Source organism: Macaca fascicularis, chromosome 13 (assembly GCF_037993035.2).
Source record: "Macaca fascicularis isolate 582-1 chromosome 13, T2T-MFA8v1.1".
NCBI classification, from domain to species: Eukaryota; Metazoa; Chordata; class Mammalia; order Primates; family Cercopithecidae; genus Macaca; species Macaca fascicularis.
This window is the reverse complement of record NC_088387.1, coordinates 9,715,525-9,733,023: the sequence shown is the minus strand read 5'-3', so window position 1 is coordinate 9,733,023 and position 17,499 is coordinate 9,715,525. Positions and strand designations below refer to the sequence as shown.

The 17,499-nt window shown below is 43.6% G+C and overlaps 1 protein-coding gene across 2 annotated transcripts in view; it reads left to right on the top strand.

Annotated features, from left to right (window-relative positions):
• Positions 1 to 17,499, top strand: part of TGFBRAP1 (transforming growth factor beta receptor associated protein 1) — a 64,516-nt gene that overhangs the window by 28,700 nt on the left and 18,317 nt on the right. For both annotated transcript variants that reach the window (XM_045368686.2, XM_045368685.2), the window contains exons 3-5: positions 1,386 to 1,580; positions 3,567 to 3,721; positions 15,580 to 15,662. In XM_045368686.2, the coding sequence (XP_045224621.1) occupies positions 1,386 to 1,580; positions 3,567 to 3,721; positions 15,580 to 15,662 (433 nt within the window). The remainder of the gene's footprint in view (positions 1 to 1,385; positions 1,581 to 3,566; positions 3,722 to 15,579; positions 15,663 to 17,499) is intronic.

The window sequence follows — 17,499 nt, the reverse complement described above, 5'->3', positions numbered from 1 at the left end:
AAATAGTGCCACTGCACTCCAGCCTGGGCAACAGACTGAGACTCTGTCTCAAAAAAAAAGATTGTACTCCATTATCATCCTTTGTTGGTTGTAGTGTTAGGACTGATGGGAAATAATAGTCGATAATCTTTATGATGCGCTGTGTCTCAGCTATATGGGCATCAGGCTAAATGAACCAACCTTCTTTAGTTTTGTTCTGCTTGTAACTGGCACAATTATAAGCAAATTGGAAGATCACTTGTAACACCTCTCACACCGTACCTATATACAGATTCTGTCTATGGCATAGTAAACACCAGACTTTAAACCTGTGGTTTAAAGCGCTGTCCTATGACAGTGCTTTTTGAGATGGGGTCTCACTATGTTGCCCAGGCTGGTTTTGAACTTCTGGGCTCAAACAATCTTCCTGTGTCAGCCTCCCAAGTAGCTTGGATTATAGACATGCACCACTGCCCCAGGCCCTTGCCCCTTTTATTTTAAAAACAATCATCAGGGCCTCTGTACTGCATAGTTCTCTGGTTGGGCAATGTTCAGCTGTGAGCAGGTAAATGCAGGGACCCTGTTAGACCTCCATGGTGAGGCTGGGCGATGGTGGTGGTGTCCATGTGACCATGAGAGTTGTGCTGTCTAGAGCATGTTCTTTGAGCAGAAATTGAGCAGAATCCTCAGGATCGCACCCTATTTGAAAGTCACTTTGTCCTCACGTGAGGACACATGCTTTATAAATCGTCATGTGGCTTATATGGAAATGTATTTTTAACCTCATTTTTATTTTATTTTATTTTATTTTATTTATTTATTTTTAGACAGGCTCTCACTCTGTCGCCCAGGCTGGAGTACAGTGGCATGATCATGGCTCACTGCAGCCTTGACCTTCAGGGCTCAAGTGTTCTTCTCACCTTAGCCTCCCGAGTAGCTGAGACTACAGGCGTGCACCACCACAACTGGCTAATTTTTATATTTTTTGTAGGGCTGAGGTTTTGCTGTGTTGCCCAGGCTAGTCTCCAACTCCTGAGCTCAAGCACCATCTGCCCTCCTTGGTCTCCCAACATGTTGGGATAACAGGCCTGAGCCACCACATCCGGCCTATTTTATTTTTTATTTTTTATTTTACTAAGTTTGTGGTAATATTATTACAACCTCATTTTGAATCGGAAGTAAATATCAGATGTACATTCTGGGTAAGGTAGTTCTCTTCACAGAAATCAATTCCTGTAGGGCTCTTCACACATACAACATATTATATTATTTTTCCTTTCTTGAAATACAAGACCGTACAAGAAAATTGCTGGTGGGCAGGGGACGTTCTGCATCTAGACGTAGCTACAGGAAAAAGACACCACGCTTATTCGGAAGCCCACCTAACTCTTTCTTTTGACTTCTAGGCATGTTTGCCACAGTCGCAGGGATATCCCAGCGCGCCCCCGTGCACTGGTCGGAGAACGTGATTGGGGCGGCTGTGTCCTTCCCATACGTCATAGCGCTCGATGACGAATTCATCACAGTCCACAGCATGTTGGATCAGCAACAGAAGCAGACCCTGCCCTTTAAGGAGGGCCACATCCTGCAGGACTTTGAAGGTACTCATTCACATAGAAGTCTTAGTGAAATTTCCTTAACTCTTTTGTGATATTTCTTCAGTGAGTATCATTTAGGAATTGGGCCTTGCGCTAGGCATAGAAGATACACAGATGACTCCAGTACAGCCTCTGTGCTTCAGGGGCTGCACAGTTAGTGGGGAGACAGACATTTAAACAAATAGTTATGGCAGCATAAAAGCGTGATCACGACGGAATAAGGCCCATTGTGAGAGCAGAGGAGAAAGTATTTCCTAGAGATAGCAGGGAGGACTTCCTGAAGGAGGTGCTGTTTTAGCCAAACCTTTGAGGATGCGTAGGAGTCAGCCAAGCAGATATTGTGTGAAAGCACCTTCTGGTACAGAGAAAGGTGTATGCGAATCCGTTAAAGAGGGTACTGTGGGCTTCAGGCCACACAAGCAGTTCACTGTGACCGTAGTGCATGGTGTGTGTGAAGGGGCAGCGTGACCTGAGGCTGCAGCAGACCAGGGTAATCGGGGAGGCGGAGGCAGGAGGGATTTCATTTCGTGTGTATGGTGAGCCACTTGAAGAATTTACTCTACTTTTCCTCAGTTTTATTTTGAACACTTGGAAGCATTCCGAAAAGTGGTAAGAGAGACAAAGTAAACCACCAGGAACCTTTCACCTAGATTCAATACTTGTTACCATTTTGCTGAGCCATTTGAAAGTAAGAGGAAGATATCATGATATTTAATCCCAAAATTCTTTCACACACATCTCCCAAGAATAAGGGCATTTTCCTACAAAATCACAATGCCATTTTCACTCCTGAAAAAAATTCACATTAATTTATGATACCATCTCCTGTCCTGCCAATATTCAGATTTCCCCAATTGACCTAAGAATGGCTTTTATCATAGTTTCTTCCAACCGGGAACGAATCTAGATGTATGCGTTGCATTTGCCACTTAAGGATTTTAGTTCACCAAACGAAGGATTTTAGTACCCTCGCTGTGCCAAGTGCTGTCTTACAGATGCTTACAGGAGATAAGAAGGCTCCGAGTTCCTGCCATTGAGTGGGTTAATTCCAGTGGGGCTCCGGTGCCTGCGCTGGGGTCACACACAGAGCAGTATTGTGGTGCGGTGCCTGTTGAGTGGTAGAGGCGGGCTCAGGGTGTGGTGGACACACAGAGGAGGAGGATGTAACCCGCCCAGGGTGGGAACACAGGGAGGCTTCCTGGGAAAAATGACTCCAGGCAGAGGAGGGACAGAATGTCATTTGGGAATGAGAAAAACTGCCTTAGTTGTGCTACAGAAGACAGAAAGAGTTAGATTGTTTCCTGTAAACAGGTGGTGCTTAGCTGAAAGTGTCTGCAGAAGGGAACCAAATTTAATTTGGAAGCTTAGTAGAAGGAGCTCGTCTAGGACCGCAGTTCTGACTCTTCCACAGACTACCTGTGGAGGGGCTCACAGGTAAAATGACAATGGCAGTGGGCCAGGTTAACGTGCAGGACTGTGGGGAGATGAAAATATTAATGGCAAGACTTTGGAGGTATTTCTGGTTGGCAAATGAGGATGAAATATTATCTCATGCTTCGAAATATCACATTAACATTTTAATTTTATGTAAACTAACTTGGAGGGAAAAGAATGTTTTAAAAATGGTGTGTATTCTTATTGATAATGTTCCCTGATTGCACTCTCCATCTTCAATGGGCTATGTATCATGTGTTTACGACACTGATTTTACATTTACCAGCATTTCTCAATTAAAAAAAAAAAAAAGGCAAAAAAACCCAAGATGTTATTCTTTGGAAATGTCATAGTAAGAGTTTGCCCTTTTCTGACAGTTGACAGTGTGGGAAAAAGAAAAGCATTATAATTTATAATTGTTGTAGGAATTCCTTTGAGAAAACTCGGGGGAAATTGTTCAACAAATCAGGTAATGATCCAGTTTGGGGAAGCAGTTGTGGGTTTTTGCAGGCAGTATGTTTTCTCTCTTTCCGACAATGCTCAATTTCTTCCCAGGAAGAGTGATCGTTGCCACAAGTAAAGGAGTTTACATCTTGGTTCCATTACCTTTGGAAAAACAAATACAGGATCTCCTAGCAAGCCGCAGAGTGGAAGAGGCTTTGGTTTTAGCAAAAGGAGCCCGGAGGAACATTCCGAAGGACAAATTTCAGGTTTGTAATTAACTGGTCACAGAAATATGCCTCTAAGTCACCAGTTAGAGGACATTCAGATGTAACTAACGTGCATCGGCCCTTCCTGTGTACCGGGCCGTACACACCGCTTTTATATCTGTTGTTTAATTTTCTCCACAAATCCACATTGTATAGATAAGGAAACAGGCTTTCGGGCGGTCGAACAGCTTGTGACTAAGAAGGCACTGCCAACAGTGGAGAAGTCAGGCTTCCAACTTCTGACTTAATTCTGCTACTTTAGGTATGGGCTTGTATTTCTAATCAACTTTCCTCTTCCGTGGACCTTCAGAGAAGGATCAAGAACACAGTTCTTATAAAGCAAAAGAGTGAAGTCAGATTAATTTGTCTCCGAATTTAGAATTTGTATTTGTCAGGAAGTTGTTGAATTAAAGTTTAGATTTCTATCATCTATAGGAAAAGCGTTACTATAGATTAGTAATACTGTAAATCTATTTACTATAGATTTACTGTAACCATATCGATAACCATTTTACCAACTAAGTTGATATTGTAGGAACCCCATCTAGTTGATTTCCTTAGGAGAACATTTTTAACGCACTTGAGAAACACTCATTTTAAATATAGTTGGTAGAGCAAATGCAATTGATATAAATCGGGTCTCCTAAAAACTATTACTTGATGAGTTGTTAGGTTGTTCAGGTTACTGTGTATTTGAGGGGAACAAAACATAATGTTGATATGTTTGTGTGCTTCGTATGAATATCTAAATTAATAATAAAAAGTTCTTAATAATGTTGGTCAGATTTTAGAGACGACAGTGTGATTGTTGTGGAATGAAATGCTCTTTGGCCTCAGGTGCTTTATGCAGCAAAGGGTAGATTCTGAAAGTGAAAGACGGGATGTGTGATTTATGGTTGTGGGCTGTGAAGGCGGACAGGACCTCTTTTCTACGTTTAAACGTTGATAAACTTTTCATCTTTGTTCCTCTTTTGAGTGAGACTGATCTACTAGCGTTCAGCAGGGGGCAGCAAAGGCAAAAAGAAGAAAGCTGCTGAGCTTCTGGTGCCCTGGAGGGGAAGGTGCAGACCAGAGGCAGATCGCCAGTCGCAGGCCTGCCACTGCCGCGCGCACTCTCAGCCCCTGCTCCTCTCCTGCGAGCTGCCCTCGGTGGATGTGTGGAAGTCCAGGGGGGCCACGTTCCAAGGTTTCCACAGCTGCCACTGTGGAGTATTCCCTCCTTGCACACACACCATGTGCACATTTTAAGCGTGTTAACATTTTCTTACGGAGGCTTTCAATGCCCTTTATCTGATTTTTGCTCTTTTTTTCCCTATGCTTTTTGCCAGAGTAGAGCTACACAGTCAGTATTAGGTGATAGTAGTCATCTTGTTCTCCTGTCTGATATCTCAGGGTTTTTTGTTTTGTTTTGTTTCTTTTCTAACCTGCTTCCCGCTTCTCCCTGTATTACTGCAAGCTCCTATCTCCTGCCCTGGAAATACACCCTCAGAATTATCTCGAGTTCACCCATTATTCTCAGTTCCCATTGTTACTGCTGGTATTCAGACCATGCTCACTTTTGCCCGCGTTTTTAACAGCCTCCATGTGTGATTGCAGTCCATCTTCCATGCAACTATGGAAATGATCTTTCTCAATTACGGACCAAGTCCTTTGCTTAGAATACTTTAGTGGGCATCTCGTTGCCCAGGTCAAGTCCACAGCCTTGAAGCTTGGCTGACCCCACCCTCTTCTGTGGCCTCCTTGTCTTTTACACACACTTACACACACTCCTGTGAAGCACATTCCTACATTCTACATTTCTGCCTCAAAGGGTGGAAGACAAAGAGAACAAATGGGCAGTGAGCCCGATGATATGTCAGGAACCCTGCAAGGCATCTAAAAACATTTGTTGTTTTAACCCTCAAAAGCATTCGGTCATGGCTGGTACCATTGTCCTCATTTCACAGGCAAGACATGGCAGCGCAGATCAGCCATGCCTCTGGACATCAGGCTGGCTAAGTCAGGCTGGCACTCCCCGTGGGGCCCTTTACCCTGCAATTACTGGAGTGTACGTCTCTACTTGATAAAATGGTTTTGATACATCGCTTAAATATCTCCTCTTCACTAAGCCTTCCCTTTCCTCTGGGCAGAGCTAAGGACTTATTACCCCATGCACCTGCGATTTACGGCCCATACCATTTATCAGTTCATGCTTCTCCCTCCCCTAGGTCCTCAGCTCCACGCTTCTCCCTCCCCTAGGTCCTCAGCTCCACGCTTCTCCCTCCCCTAGGTCCTGGGTAGGTTCTTTCCTTCTAATACCAAGGAAAGAATGAATGAGTAATTCAGAGCTTCCAACTGGACTTCAGCAGAGCTGTGGTATAATGGATTGACAGCACTGGGTTTTCGTTTGAAATGGAAACCTTAAACAATAAAACAATATTGATGCAAAAAAAAAAGGTTTAGAAATGACTTTTCATAAATGTGTATGTTTTAAAGGATTAGATTCAGCTCATCTGGTTAAGTACATTGCTTCTTTTAGTCTTAGAGTGCTTGTGACCACGTGCTAGACCCCAAGCTTAAAGAAATCAGGAAGGGGAAGGACGAGAAGCTTGAGCTCAGTAGACTTCTTCACCGTTGCACTCCTTTCCCTTCATTTAAAGCAAGGGCTGGTTTCGCTTCTCTGAGTTCTGAATTAGCAAGGGGTTTGTCAAGAAGTTTGACTGTGGGGCTGGGATTAAGGATCATTTCTTTGAGCCAAAAGGGTTGTTCAGAACTTTAGAAAACAGGCCTTAAATTATATTACAGTTGAGAATGCTGTATTTAAAATAAGGGACAGTGAAGGGACATCCTGCTCTATAGACAAAGGTTTGTGTCACACACAAAATATTACTTCATTTCTATCACACAATATGGATAGTGTTTATATTTAAGCTTGAGCTCTGATAGATTTTTTTTTTTCCATTTCATCTAAAAACATTTTAATACATGTCTCTAAAGGCACTGATGCTCTTTGAAATGTAACCACAGTACCATTGTCGTCACTCCCCCAAATCATCACTGATTCCTTTGTGTGCTGGGTGTCTGGTCAGTGCTCATGTTTCCACACTCATCCAATGAATGTTTTTGCTCTGCTTTTTTTTTTTTTTTTTAATCCTTAGGGAAAATCTCGCTAGGCTGTACACTCAAATTACTGTTTTAATGTCACGTGGGGTAGTTCTCCTCTGTGTGGTTCTGCCACCAGCTCTTATATATGTAGTTAGGTTCATTTGTTTCATTTGACTTGATTTTTTTTGGGATTGCTTTTTAAAATGTAATTTGTTTTATAATTATCTAAAATATTTACAGAGCTCAAAAGTCAAATCAGTAAAACAAAGTATATTCAAAGAAGTCTAAACTCAGTTTCTCTCCTTCACTCTATTCACTGCCTCCCTCCTTTTACTGTGTGGTCTGTTTTATTTGCATGTTCTTTCTCTGTCTCTCTCTCTCCCCCGCTCCCCCCCCCCCACCTCCCTTTCTACCCCCCTCATTTTCTTTCCCTTCCTTCTTCCCACTGTCCCTCTGTGTCTCTCTGTCTTCCTCCCTTCTTTTCTGTCTTTTGGTGTATTTGTGTTGTATTTTTTTGTTCTAATGGTTACCTTAATATTATCCACCTTAGAAAATTCCTTTACGTTCTCTTTTTTGGGAGGGTTTCTATTGTCTGTTGCCTCCCCACTTGGAGCTGTGTTTGAAATTAGCCAGTAACGTCCTCATCACTCTTCCCCTGTGTTCCTCAGCATCTGCTCTGGAGGAATAGCCCTCAATTCCCAGCCGGTACCCGGAAGGCAGTCAGCAAGCGTCTCATCTTTTTTGTATAACCTCTCATTCTTCCCTATTTGTTGATGGTTGTATTGTCTGTACTTCTTGAGAGCATCGAGCCTTCCGTATGCTATTTGGTCTCTTAGTTCTGTGGACAAATATGTGTTGAATGCTCACCATCAAATTTTCTGTTGATGTCTTTCCAGTCATTTTGGTTTTCTAAAGCAGTCCTCTGGGAGATATTTCACAGTAGGAATATGGGGACACTGTCTCTTGAGTTTGTGCTTCTTGATGACAGTGACAGTTCATTGCAGACTTTATCCTTGAGGGCCAGTTTGGCTGGATACAAAGTCCTCCACTCGTCTTATCTTTCAATGAGGAACCTAAATATGTTCTACCATGATAGAGTTGCAGTGTAAAATCTGATGACAATCTGGGTTTCTTTCCCTTGTAGTGACTTGATCTGTTTGCTTAGAGGCTCAAAGCATACAGATTTCTTTTATGTCAGATTTCTCCATGTTGGCACACATGGCAAATTGGAGCCTGCAAAGTCACCTCCCCCTTCCCACTATATGCCCACCCATTCCCTCTGCACCCGGCCCAGGCAGTCCCCACTTCTACTTCTGTCTCTATGAATTTGACTACTCTAGGAACCTCACAGAAGTATAGTCATACAATATTTGTCCTTCTGTGACTGGCTTATTTCTCTTAGCAGCATGTCCTCAGGGTTCATCCATGTTGCAGCACGGAAGAATCTTCTTCCTTTTTAAGGCAGAATAATATTCCGTTGTATGTACCTACCACATTTTGTTTACTTATTTATCTGTCGATGAATAAGTTGCTACCACCTTAGGCTGTGGTGAATAGTGCTGTTATGAATCAATCATTCTGTCTCTTTTCAGAGGAGACTGAGAGATTAAAAAACTGTGCCTCTACATTCTTAGTTATCTCAGATTGCTAGAACAGAATATTATAAACTGGATGACCTCAACAACGAACATTTATTTCTCAGTCTGGAGCCCAAGATCCAGGTGTCTGCAGGTTTGGTGTCTGGGGATGGCCAGCTTCCTGATTCGTAGATGGCCGTCTTCTCAGTCTTCACATGGCAGAGCCAGAAGGAAGCTCTCTCAGTATTCTTAATAGGGTACTACTCGGATCCCATTCAGAAGGGCTGCACCCTCATGACCTCATGTAATCCTAATTACCTCCCCAAGACTACACCTCCTAATACCCTAGGGGGAATGATTTCAACATAGGAATTTTAGGGAGACACAAGCATTCCGTCCGTAACAGCCACCACCTTCCCAGATACCTTGGTTTTAGAACATTTTATTTATTTATTTTTTTGAGATGGAGTCTCGCTCTGTCACCCAGGCTGGAGTGCAGTGGCGCAATCTCACAATCACTGCAACCTCCGCCTTCCGCGTTCAAGGGATTCTCTGCCTCAACCTCCCGAGTAGCTGGGATTAAAGGCACGTGCCATCACACCCAGCTAATTTTTTGTATTTTCAATAGAGACGAAGTTTCACCATGTTGGCCAGGCTGGTCTCAAACTCCTGACCTCAGGTCATCTGCTCACCCCGGCCTCCTAAAGTGCTGGGACTATAGGCATGAGCCACCGTGCCCAGATGGTTTTGGAATATTTTTAAATAATTTATTTGAAAACCCAGAATCCATAAAGAAAAAATTAAATTCACACACACACACACATACACTCTCTCTCTCTCTCTCTCTTTCTCTTACTCACTCTCTCTTTCTCTCTCTCTCTCTCTCTCATATACACATCCTGCATGGCAAAACCTATGAACAAATTCAAGAGAAATAGCAAATTAGGAAAAATATTTGTAGTTTGCAGCACAGAAAGAGAGCTAATTTGTCTAATATCTGAAGAATTCCTTGGGATATATGAAGGAAATATGAATAGCCCAATAGAAAAATGAATGTGAACACATTTTATAGAAAATGAAATTGCTGGCCAGGTGCAGCGACTCACACCTGTAATCCCAGCATTTTGGGAGGCTGAGGTGGGAGGATCACTTGAGGTCACGAGTTCGAGACCAGCCTGACCAGCATGGTGAACCCCTGTCTCTATTAAAAATACAAAAATTAGTCGAGCATGATGGTATGCACCTGTAATTCCAGCTACGCAGGAGGCTGTGGCACAGGAGTCACCTGAACCCACGAGGCAGAGGTTGTAGTGAGCCGAGATTGTGCCACTGCACCACTGCACTCCAGCCTGGGCGACAGAGCAAGACTGTCTCAAAAAAAAAAAAAAAAAAAAGATTTGCCTATCTAATAGATGTATGAAAAGATGCTTTGTCTCTCATATAGAGGTATGCACAATAAGAATACACCAGTACATTTTTCATTCATTAGATTATCAGAGATCAGAGAGTTTGATAATACCGTCCTGGTGAAAGTGGGGAAACGGGTGCTTTCAGGTGTCCTGTAATAATTTAAATTGATACAGCCTCTTGGGAGGGCAATTCAAGAATATCTGTCGACATTAAAACTTACAATTCCATACCCAGAAGTGTATTTTACAGATCTGATCACTGAAATTCGAAATAACAAATGTAGAAAACTTTTCACTCCATTATTGTTTGTTAAAAAGCAACAACCACAAAACCTAGAGGCTGCCAGTGGGACATGATTAAATGTATTATAGCCCAGACAGGGGCTGCAGCACTGTGCAGCCAGAAAGAGTGTCAAGGCCTTTAGGGCTTAACACATAGCATTAAGGTGGAATAAGTTACACAAAGTGCCAGCGAGCCTGCATAACATGCTACTGCTATTAAAATGGCGTAAAAGTATTTGCTCGTCAATACATAACATGTCTCTGGGAGGCTACACAAGAAATTAATAGCACTGATTCCTTCTGGAGGGCATCTGCTGGCTGGGACAGGAATGAGAGGGCTTGCTGTATCCCTTTTCAATGCCTCAAAATTTGAGCCCTATTGAATATATTACTTAGGAATTTTGAATTTTGAAAAGCACAGAAGAAAAAAATACATGCGTGTGGTTAAAAGAAAAATCAAATGGCAAATGTCCTTTTCTTCCTCAGCACATCATTTTTCTCTCTAAGTCACCAGTGTTGAAATTTTTTGTGTATATCCTTCCCAAGAGAAGTTGGACCTGTTTTTTTTTTTTTTGTAAATTTTGCTTATGTGTGCTCTCCCTCTTTTCTTGCCACCACCTCGCTGCCTCCTTTCCCTATTCCCATATTTGGAATTGACCACTTTTTGTGCTTTGCATGTGTCCATTGCAGGCTTCCTTCTGAATCAAGGCTTCCCACTTTGTTTCACCAAACACTTGTGCAGGGACAGTAACAGGTGCAGGGTGGGAGGAAGATTCTATTTTGGAAGGTTAAGTTAATTGGGTTTCTTAATTGAAGGTTTTTTCAGAGCCTCTAATATTCTAATACTTATTGTGATTCCCTAAGAGGGTATATTTTATGTATTATTATATTTTTATCTTTCTGTGCACCCTCAAGAAGGGATATATATATACACACTATATATTTATCTATATCTATATTCTATAGATATAGATATTCTATATATATAGAAATGCATCATTTTATACATGATACAGTTGTATTTTTATATCTACACAAGTAAGTGCATTTCAGTTTATATATTTTATATAACATTTACATATATAGATACACATACATACACACCTGTTCACAAATTTATTCAATCAGGACGCATTGCCTTATTAACAAGGAGAATGCCATGGTCCTCATGTTCCACCCAATATATTTTGGGAAAGATGTTTCTGTTTAGACAGTAACTTACATGGTTTTTTAATAAGTTAAAAAAAAAGGGGTTAGTATGAATATAGTTAAAATGGTAACATTCATGCCAATTTTTGTTTAGAATTTGGCTATACTTACAAGAATGATACTTATGTCTCATATATTCCTGTTATATTCTCCATGTAACGGGGCATTATAACATGAATCTTAGTGGTCTGCCCCATGCCAGGAGTAGACTATCCTCTGTGCATTGGTAGCTGGCTGGCAATAACTGTGTTTGCCAGTTTCCCTTCTCCAGGTCTGCAGTCGATCGTATAATCTAGTCAGGGTGACCCACTGCCTCTTAGCCCCATCCCATCCCTGAATTAAAGAACCAGTCATAGCCGAGAGCCCTGGAGAGGGAAGCTCAGGAAGGGGAGAGGCAGCCTGCTCGTGCTGTCGTCAGCACTGGCTTAGGAGTCTGCGTCGCCCCTGTGTGCCTGTTCATCTCCCCTCAGCTCCAAGGTTTACATGGTGTGTGTCCTGTTGTGGTATTTGCAGACTCATTTGGTTGTGGTTGTCACCTTTCTCAAAACACTCTTACTATAGCTATGAAAAATATTCTAGTCTGAGCCCACATTTGACCTATCCAGTTTTTACAGACTTGAAAGAAAATATTTTTCTGAGTTGCAGTAAATGACTCCATTATATTCCTTGTCCACACCTCACCACTTGATGCGTTTTTGTGTCACATTTGGCCTAGGAGTTGGTGTAGCCACCTGAGGCGCCATGTTTGAGGAACTGGCTTTTGTCACGTGACAGTGTCGGTGCTGCCACCGTGTGGTTGTTCCAGCTGCTCATAGGAAGTTTCCTTTTAAAATCTAATTTTCTGTAAGTCTTTCTTTCATTAGAAAAGGATTTATCCACCTCCCTCCGTTACTCACAGAGATGTGATAGAATCAAGCAGACAGACCTAGAAGGTGATGGAGAAAGTTAAAGCCTGGGATTAGTTAGGAGTGCTAATTACAGGCTCAGCCTGAAGACAGAGACAACATTTATTGTGTGCTTATTGCACTCTAGGCACTGTTGTGACGGCCACACCCAACTGCACTCTCTTAATCCCCACCCCAGCTCTGAAGTTGCTTGATTCTGCTCCCTTTATAAAGATGAAGATGCCATGTGGAGGGTCAGAATAACCTGCCCACGGCCACACAGCTAATGACGGGCAGAGCCTGCACTCAGACCCACACATTCTGATTTTAGAGCGTTTCACCTCAGCCTCCACCACAGATCACCATAGAAATGAGAAGACTTCGGCTACTACCAAAATTCAGTAAAGGGAAAAAGTCTACCTGGAGAAGTTTAAAAAAAAAAAATGTGGTAAAATATACATAACATAAATTTTACCATTTTAACTATTTTTAAGTGTGTAGTTCTGTGGCATTGAGTGTATTCACCATGCTGTGCAGCCATCACCACCCTCTATCTCCAGACCTTTCATCTTCCCAGGCAGAAACGCTGTACTGTTGAACACTAACTCCCCACCTCCCTGCCCTACACCCCTACCAGCTCTTGGCAGCCCCCATTCTGCTTTCTGTCTCTATGAACCTGACTGCACTAGGGACCTCATATCCGGGGAATCATTCAGTATTTGTCTTGTGACTGGCTGACTTCACTGAGCACGTTGTCCTCAAGGTTCATCTGTGTCGTGGCATGTGTTGGAATTTCCTTCCTTTTTAAGGCTGAGTAACATTCCATTAGTTGAAAGGTTGTGTATTGGGTTAGGCAGTGCATAGTAAGGAACCATGAGAGAAGCTGCCCTTTGAATTTAGTGTTTGGAGGAACTGTTCTCTCCAGAAGCGCTTGTGTGATATTTAACTTAGACAATGCAGCCTTGGAAACAGTTTTAGAAATCTTTAGATTAGAATCTTCTTCCAGTTCCCCAAATCACAAATGTTAGACATGTCAGTTCAGAAAGATAATACTAATAATAAGGATTTTGACTTCAGTTTCAACTTGCTTCCAGAATCCATGCAGCCTCTTAAGCCTGGCCTGCAGCCTCTGTACAGAGTAGACATAGGGTGGCTCCTTAGAGGGCTAATTTGTTGACTTATTCTCTTCACCTGGGAATTTGCACCACTGCCTTATAATGAGGGATGAGCTGGTAATGAAAAAAGAAGCTTGGAGCTTCCACTGATGAGTTAGCTCTGGAGATCAATGGACTTTCTTGTTCTCTGTCCTTCGTATGTATTCATCCGTCTCGTCTTTTCCCTGACAGCCTACCTGGCTCCAGGTTTTATAGCCCAGGACCACCTGAGCAGAGAGCAGGAGGAGGCATCGATGGTAGTAGACAGTTTGGGAATGAGACCGTCAACTTCAGAGAACCAAGAATTGGCCATGCTTGGTAAAGTTTCTGATCAGGCATTTTTAGGTGGAATCCGACGGTGCTCTCTGTATCATCCCAGGCTTCCGCATCCGTGATGCTTACATCCGGGACGAAGAACCTCTTGGCATTCCCCTTCGAAGTGCGCGTGTAGCATTCCCAGACTAGAGTATAGAAAATAACCCCTTCTTCTTGAGATTTGGAATGTCCACAAAAGTAATTTCCATTTCCCTGCAGATAGGGGAAGAGTGGATGCCATTTGAATCCTACCGCCATAAGGAATAAATTGCCGTTCAGCTGATTTCTCCTCAACAAGCCTGGGTGTGATTGAGAATTCTTCTCCAGCAGCTGATGGGTCCTCTGCATCCCTTTTGCTAAGTGGCTGGCCTCTAGTATTTCTGCTTTCGGAAATGTTACTGGCATTCCAGGCAACAGAACTTTGCCTCACTCCCTTTTGCTTACTGTTGGGTGGCATAATTGGTTCGGTCTTTATGTCAGAAATGGCTGGTTTCAGGGAAGAAAAATAAAGACAGATGGTAAAAAGAAAACTGAAAGGTTTAAGCAGCCTGCTTTTTCTGACGTCTCTAAAAGGATTTCTACTGGAAGTAGGTGAGGAACGGTTGCTATGCTTCTGAGAGTCCTTTAAAACTACTGTGTAGTGAAAGCTTTTTTTTTTCCTTCCACCGTGTCTTCGGGTGCTGAGTGAAAGCCCTTTGAAAAGTAATTTAAGAGAACAGGATGGATAGCATTTCCGCACTGGGGCTCCACTTCCCTTGTACCTTCAGTGGGTGACATACCAACTGCCTGCTGTGTACCTGGAAGAATCAGTGAGTGGAAAGATCTGGCCTCTGGAATCACAAATGCCTGGTTTTAAATCACGGTCCAACCAATTCTTACTTCAGTAAGTTGGGGCTAAGAACGTAACATCTCTGAGCAGAGTTTTTGTACCTGTAAGATGGGGATAGTGAGTGACAATGGAAGTGGAGTTTCATACAAATGGATCAGAGAATTGATCAGTAAGCACCGACTGAATGGCAGACACTAGGCTAGTAGTGGGAGACGCTAGGTGAGTGATGTATGTGCCGTGCCTTCACGGAATGTGTGGCTGTCAAATGGAAGGATGTGTTAGAAAGAGGAGGTGTCAAAGTCGGAGAGTAATTAAAACACAGTCTTGACTCTTGAGGCGATTAGAGCCTGGGCTATGGTGGTGGCGTCTATAGGAACAGAGTGAAGAAACACGTCCAGGAGCCATTTCATATAGACGATGGGCAGGACTCGGACGCCAGCCATACTGGACGGTGACGGAGCGGGTCGTGGGATCAGAGACGCCACACAGCAGATTCCTAACGTGCATTCTGCTATTGCTGGATGTAACAAGAACAAAGCGGTCGTGGAAATGTGGGTCATAGTGGAGTAAACACGATAAACTGGCCCGTTTATTGCAGGAGTGTTGGATGTTGCTGTGTTAGTGTGGGTTGGACATCACCAGCAGGAGATGGAACGTGCAGCATTTCTGCGTCTCTGACTAAGAAAGCCTGGGTGTTTATCTGTTTTGTTATGGAATGAGTTGGCCCTGTGCTCTGAGGGATGCTCTGAAAGGTGGTACTGTGAGTTCAATTCCACAAGAGTGGAAGAAGGCCAGGCAGTTCCTGGACTGCCAGAAACACCAGGGTTGCTGATATCCATCTCAGCAATCACAAGTGCAGGGACTCGTCGAAGCCCTGTGAGTTAATGAGGAGGAGAACTGGAGATCAAGAAGTGCATTTGGGAAGGATTGGAGAATTACAAAAATAAAACCATAAAGAGACAGACATATGTCATTTCATATACACCTTGTTTTTCCTCAGCTTGTAATTGTACATGTCTATGTTATAACAAACATTTATTTAGGGTTAGATGAATTCAACCCTGCCGTGGTGGTTTCAAGATTCGCTAAGAGATGACACCTGTCTTTCCTTGCAGGTAATGTACAGAAGAATTCTGCAGCAGGCGGGATTTATACAGTTTGCACAACTTCAGTTCCTGGAAGCTAAAGAGCTCTTCAGGTAATTTGAGGTGCTGGTAGCAAGACTGCCACCACAGTCTCCCTCTGTGGCCAGAACCTGCGTTGCCGGTGTGACGTCGCGGCGGGATGTGTTGCATGGTTAGATTGTGCTTCAGGTGGATACGGTGGAGGTTGCTTGTGACAGCAGACCCCGCCAATGCTGGTTCCTCGGCGTCACCCCCGCACCCGGAGCCTTAAATTAACTGGCCTGTGTCTTAGAGTGGGAGCAGAGGAAGGGCACAGACACTAGTCCCGTGGAGGCATCAAGATTGTTTTGTCAGGAGAAAATTCTAAAGAGCGGGTCTGATAGCACGCTGAGGACCCCTAGGAAGGCACCGTGGTTCGCTCTTGCTTCTCTCCAGTGATTTTATAAGAAGCTGTGAGTTTGGGGTGGGGTGGCAGGGAACACAGTGCTTCTGGAAAGACCTATGAAACTTTCCGTCATCCTCTAATGACCTTCTAACTGTTCTGTTCCTGGTCAGCTCTCAGAAAGTTGAGTTTCTCTTAAGGAGGTCCCTTCTGGCACTGCAATGACTCCTGTGCTTGTCAGACGTGCCTGTGGGCTGTGGAGTGTGTTCTCCCCTTTCCCCCGCCCGCCACGCCTGCCTTACAGGCAACGCCTCGCAGTCACGCCGCCTCCGGCTGCCCTTGCCCCACAGCTGAGTGCTCAGTGAGGCAGGAGTTAGCCGTCCCAGGCCTTGCTCAGCACTCTTTGCAGAAGATTAAGTTAGACCTGCTATGAGAGTCTTGAAATATCCTACCCAGGCACTGCCTTTAGAGTAACTTCTCAAAATGTCTCTCCAGGGCAGATTCTGCACAGTTTACAGCTGTCTAAGAAATACATGTACAGGAAGCCCCTGAATAGATATTTTCATCTAAGTAGTGACTTGAGCAGAACGCCTCCCTTGCCTGTTCTGTAGGAGGTGTGCTCATGACCAGCCACATCCTTACATCCGTGGTGGCTCTAATCTTTCGCTCTATGCTGGGTATTTGAGGGATGGCAGTACTGAAAATGATTACAGTTACAAAATTGGCTGTAGAGAATGGATTTCTGAGTAAAGAAGGAATCATTCCTTGAATAATGATGCCCCATATAACTTTTGCTTATGCAACTCTTACGTACTGTTCTCTGTTCTTGGCAAGACCCGTGGCTTCGGGGTTTAAGTCAATTTTTTGCCCCTTTGGACCTAGGCTCTTTTCTGTCATATCTTGTGTCAGCCCTACAGTGTTGGAGACCTCCTCACCGGGGTCGTGGATGTATCCCAAGGTGTCTTCCTTCTCTCATGGGTTAATCTGAAACATTAGGTGATTGTCCTCAGATGGATTCCTAGAGCAGTCCTCGGATTTTGTAAGAGAATAGATGTGGGGGCTGTTATTAGGATGACGTTTCTGTACTTCCACACCTCACTCTCTTAATGGCTTAAGTTTAGATTGCTGCTCTGCTTTGGTCCAAAGTGTGACTGAGAGAACGGATTTTTTTTTTTTTTCTCGTTTTGAAGCAGCATCTCATTCTGTGTCCCAGGCTGGAGTACAGTGGTGCAATCAGAGCTCACCACAGCCTTGACCTACTGGGCTCAGTGATCTTCCTGCCTTAGCCCCCTGAGTAGCTAGGACTTCAGGTGTATGCCACCACGAGACCCGGCGAATTTTTTATTTTTTTATAGAGACGGGATCTTACTGTGTTGCCTGGGCTGGTCTCAAACTCCTGGCCTCAAGTCATCCTCTTGCCTCAGCCTTCCAAAGTGCTAGGATCACAGCCATGAGCCACTACGCCCAGCCTGAGAATTGATATTTGAAGAAGACACTTCTAAGACAAAGATGATTCCACTTCCTTTTCT